Source organism: Rhamphochromis sp. 'chilingali', assembly GCF_963969265.1.
Source record: "Rhamphochromis sp. 'chilingali' genome assembly, chromosome: 13".
In the NCBI taxonomy this organism is placed as follows: domain Eukaryota; kingdom Metazoa; phylum Chordata; class Actinopteri; order Cichliformes; family Cichlidae; genus Rhamphochromis; species Rhamphochromis sp. 'chilingali'.
The window spans coordinates 18695117-18700619 of NC_137940.1; the positions used below are offsets into that span (position 1 = coordinate 18695117).

General features: G+C 47.9%; 1 protein-coding gene across 1 annotated transcript; it reads left to right on the forward strand.

The window, feature by feature from the left end:
- The first annotated feature begins 769 nt into the window (after positions 1-769).
- On the forward strand, positions 770-4579 carry slitrk4 (SLIT and NTRK-like family, member 4). The gene is made up of 2 exons (XM_080901865.1): positions 770-1026; positions 1811-4579. Exon 2 carries the CDS (start codon positions 1853-1855, stop codon positions 4388-4390), a length of 2538 nt encoding a protein of 845 aa, XP_080757991.1. The 5' UTR covers positions 770-1026; positions 1811-1852; the 3' UTR covers positions 4391-4579.
- The last annotated feature ends 924 nt before the right edge of the window (positions 4580-5503 follow it).

Below are 5503 nucleotides of genomic sequence, written 5' to 3' on the forward strand. Positions count from 1 at the left end.
TCCGTTTTTCTTTCTTCCTCCTTTTGTTCTCGGAAAGGAGCTTCAATATTCTTCTTCTTTATTACAGGGGGAAAGAAACAAACAAAAAAGCATAAGAACTGATTCCCTCCCACTTGGATGAGACTGAAATAATCTCTTCTCCATTCGACTGCAAACAAAGTGAAGAGAACCACCAACAGTTTTTTGGGGGGTGGAGGGATTAGCGCTGCACGGATGGAGAATAACCTCGTGACAAAAGCAACCTGATGGGGGCATTTTGGCCGCTTCTGCCCTCTGGAGCTTTATCCCCGTGCGCAACTTCGCTGGAAACGAACCAGTATTTATTCATTGGCCCTTCGGAGGGTTGCTCAGCCGAGCTGTAGCCAGACGCACAGTGCTGGCCATCATCATCATCATCCCCTCTCCCTCCCCATTTTCTACTCATTGCTACTCCTCTTTCTCTCGATCAGTTCCCCGCCTTTAAATAAAAACTCCAAGAATGATGGACTTATTCCACCGTACTGGTGTCCGCCTTGCGCCCCTTTTCACGCCTTGGAGTCGCCGGACGCGCCGTGAAGATCTCTGAAAGCTATCTGCCTCCCCCCACCCCCCACCCCCTCTTTCTATTTCCCCTCTTTCTACCTTCTTCTACCTTTCCCCCACTCCCTCTCTATCTCCCCTGCACCCAAATGAACGTTTTCCCATGGAGGTAGTACGGCCACTTTGGGGACCGAACGAGCAGCGGGGAGATTTTTCCAAGCAAGAGGAGCCCGTCAGTAAGAGGCGCATCGGGTGAAATCGGACCTCCCTCCTTCTTCGCCTCTCCTCCTCTCCCTCCTCTGTTTCTCCATCTCCGCCTCGCACCTCCACCTCTCCGGTTTGCTCGGCTCCCTACATGGAGCTATAGAGGACTGGGGGGACACCTTGTTGCGCCCCTATAACTGTCGGCTTCTGCTGGGCAGACTGTTTGCACGGCTCCATCCATGTCTCACCAATGCTGCCCCGTGTCTCCAGAGGGAGCCGCATTCATCACCACCACAGCTTTGGGTAAGTCCAATTTATTTAAATTCAGTCCCATAAAAAAGATCTCTCAGATTTCGTCATGTGGAATTTCTTCTTGTGTCACAGCTGCTATAAATGGGTGCAGCTTAAACCCCTCTCAGTGTGTCAGTAATGGGCACAGTCCCAATTCTTTTTCTTCTCTTTGCTGGTGCTATTCGCTGGTATTGGAGGTGCTGGCTCCAAATTAGACCTCCCCTAGAAAAGGGAACTGCAGCCATTTGACTTTGATTATGTTGAATCTGAGAGGCACAAAACAGAGTTGTGCTGATGTCTGCGTCTTGCTTTGGGTGTCAGAATAAGATGCATAGACGTGCAGTATTTCAGGGGTTTGGGTAAGTCCAGAGCATGTGCTACTTTTTCCTGCAGTACTGAATAACCTCCATCCAACATTTCAGGCTATCCAGGATTTGGAGGCATGACTGTGTGTCAGTAACAGAGATACGCAGTTCATAGATTCTGATGAAATAGTGGGATCATTGCAAATGTGCATTATTAGCATCGTGGCTAGAATTTATTTCATACAGTGAGAGTAATGTTTTCTTTTTTGTACTTTAAATATAAATCGAGTTAAATATTAAAATTGCAATGCAGTCAATCTCAAATATGAATTTTGATGGTGTGTGTGTGTGTGTGTGTGTGTGTGTGTGTGTGTGTGTGTGTGTGTGTGTGTGTGTGCGTGTGCATATCTGGTTTTGTGTGCATGTATGTACGCCTGCGTGTGTGGATGTTTGTGCATGCGCCTGTCTCTCTTTTCTTTTTCTTTCCAAAGGTTACTAAATGGTTTTCTGGGGGAGGATTTCTAACCGGCGAAATGCTGCTCGTACTCCTGCTGGCAGCCTTTTCTTCTTCTATCTCCGGCTCTCTCGCCTCCTCCCTCTCCTCCCCCTCAATGTCGAACGGACCCCCGATGGCAGACCCGTCCGCCCCGGACTTGCTGGCCGAGACCTGCGTCGCCTGCTCCTGCATGTCGGTGGAAAACGTGCTGTACGTCAACTGCGAGGAGATCACCGTCTATCGACCCACACAGCTCATCCCTCCGGCCTCGTCCCTCTACCACCTTAACTTCCAGAACAACTTTCTGATCATACTCTACCCAAACTCTTTCCTCAACTTCACCCACGCTGTCTCGCTGCACCTGGGGAACAATAAACTGCAGAACATTGAAGGTGGGGCCTTCATGGGGATGAGTGCGTTGAAACAGCTGCATCTGAACAGCAACGAGTTAAAGGTGCTGCGTGCGGACACTTTCTTAGGCATAGAAAACTTGGAATACCTTCAGGCTGACTACAACTTAATACAATACATTGAGAAGGGAGCCTTTAACAAACTGCACAAACTCAAAGTGCTGATCCTGAATGACAACCTCATACAGGCACTCCCCGACAACATATTTCGCTTTGCCTCACTCACACATCTGGATATAAGGGGCAACAGGATCCAGAAACTTCCCTATTTGGGTGTTCTGGAGCACATTGGACGCATTGTAGAGCTGCAGCTGGACGACAACCCCTGGAACTGTACCTGTGACCTAGCACCTCTCAAAGCGTGGCTTGAAAACATGCCCTATAATATTTTTATTGGCGAGGCCATATGTGAAACGCCAAGTGACTTGTACGGGAGGCTCCTGAAAGAAACCAACAAACAGGAGCTTTGTCCCATGGGAACAGGAAGTGAATTTGATGTTAGGATGCCACCTGCACAGCCCTCCAAAACGCCCCCAAGTACTGTGGCTCCCATAGCCACGAAAACGCCAAAAACCACAGACTCATCAAAGTTTTATGGCAATGGGATTGTGGCTGGAAGGAATAACCAGATTGTTTCCTTTCAGTTGTGTCCACAGCCCTGCAGCTGCAAAGCCCACCCTTCTGACTTTGGCATTAGCGTCAGCTGTCAGGAGAGGAATATTAAAAATCTAGCTGATCTCGTTCCCAAACCCCCAAATGCCAAGAAGCTTCACCTGAGTGGGAATTACATCCGTGACATCAATCCGAGTGATTTCCAAGGTTTTGAGGGCTTAGATCTGCTGCATCTTGGCAGCAATCAGATTGTCACAGTCCAGAAAGGTGTGTTTGCTAACCTCACTAACCTGAGGAGACTGTACTTAAACGGAAACATGCTTGAACAGTTGCACCCAGAGATGTTTTTGGGCCTCACAAACCTGCAGTACTTATATTTGGAATACAATGCCATAAAGGAAATCTTAGCAGGTACGTTTGATTCCATGCCAAACCTTCAACTCCTGTATCTCAACAACAACGTTCTGCGGAGTCTTCCTGCTTATGTGTTTGCGGGGATCCCATTAGCCAGACTCAATCTGAAAAACAACCACTTCATGACCCTGCCAGTGAGCGGTGTCTTGGACCAGCTGAGGTCACTGACCCAAATAGACCTGGAAGGGAACCCGTGGGAGTGCTCGTGCGATCTGGTTGCCCTCAAACTCTGGCTGCAGAAGCTGAGTGATGGAGTGGCTGCCAAAGAGGTGAAATGTGCCTCCCCTGTGCAGTTCGCCAACATTGAACTGCGCCTCTTAAAAAATGAGATCCTGTGTCCTCGGATGGCGAGGCCGCCCTTTATTCAGACTGGCGCCACCCCTGTTTTGACATCAGTGTCGCCTGCTGGAGTTGGCAAAGCACCACCGGGAGGGCCCGTGCCTCTTTCAATTATGATCCTTAGCATCCTCGTAGTGCTGATCCTGACTGTGTTTGTGGCCTTTTGCCTTTTAGTCTTTGTCCTGAGGCGGAATAAAAAACCGGTGGGCAGGCAGGAGGGGCTGGGGAACCAGGAGTGCGGCTCAATGTCTTTGCAGCTTCGCCGCCACAGCCACAAATCCGGCAAAAAAGGTTCTATCCCCGGCGATGACTTGGGAGGCGAGACCTTCATCCCTCAGACTATCGAGCACATCGGCAAGAGCCACACCTGTGGGATCGGTCGCTCCTCAGACTTGGATGCCGGCTTCAAATTTGCAGACTCGCAGAGGCAGAAGATCATCCTGCGGAACAGCGCAGACAAGGAGAAAGACATGCTTTCCACTCTGGAGCGCAACAAACGCCTCAGCACCATTGACGAACTCGAGGAGTTTCTCCCCAACCGAGAGCCAAGCATGTTCATCCACAACTTCCTGGACAGCAAAAGAGATTTCAACAGTATAGGGATGGGCGGATATGAAATCCGCTACCCAGAGAAAACGCTGGATAAAAAGATGAAGAAGTCGTCGCTGATAGGCGGGAACCACAGTAAGATCGTAGTGGAGCAGAGGAAAAGTGAGTATTACGAGCTGAAAGCCAAGCTCCAAGGAACACCTGATTACCTGCAGGTGCTCGAGGAGCAGACTGCACTGAGTAAAATGTAGGGACTGTTGTGTTTGATCTGTGCATTGATTACACACACTTCTACAGTATGAAGTCAGCAACATGCAGGCAGACAGACAGCCGAACACATTTCTCTGGCTCTTTGTCCTCTCGAGACACACACACGTCATTCAAACCTTCAGATCTCTCACCCTCTGCCTTCATTTCCCTCTCTGCAGCCACACACACACACACACACACACACACACACACACACACACACACACACACACACACACACACACACACATATACACATACACCTACACACATACACGCACACACACACACAGACACACACACACACAAAGCAAAAAAAGTGCCTTCTGGAAATCCTTAATGACCACTGCAGAGATGGACAAAATGGCTCCACACTACAAGGCTATTAGTAGAATAAGCGTGGATGTATTTCACAGTAAAAGACCTTCTGGATTATCAGCCACTCACACGTACGAATCCTGCAAACTTACCATAGGACACCCTTAAAAAAGCAACCAGACATAGTATCTTTTGCTGCTACTGAAATGGGTACTTATCTTCTTCGTATTTTTTTGTTGTTCTTGTTGTTGTTCTTTTTCTTTTACTGTATTTTTTTCCAACCAAATCAAAGGGTCTTGAAACAGTGCTTGAGAATATACCTCGCTGGCTTCAGCCCGTTTTTTAAAAAAAGAAAAAGAGGGAGCGCTGGTTGTTCTTTTTGCTCTGGAACGAATCATGTCTCCTTCTACTGGGATGAGATTAACAGAATCAGTGACTCAATGGATGCTACTTTGCTTTATTCTATTTTATTTTGTTTTTATTTGACCTTTTTTGTGTTGCTGGGATATCTATTTGATCTTGTGGATGCTCTCCGGAGTTGGCTGCAGACTCTCTGCCATCTTGTGTGGATTACACAGCAGTAGCAGTACACCTGCTCTTTGCCGGGAGGCTAAACAGCTCCCGTTTTCCATTCGTGGGAATTGGAGGCACCGCAAAACTCTTTTGGGGGAATGATTTCATGACTTGTTTTCTTTGTGTAAAGAGCCATGTTAAATATAGTGTCTTCTGAATGGAGTTGTGTTTCTCTTTAAAAATTCCTACTTACAGTAACTGTATGTTTTGGGTGAAATCTAATG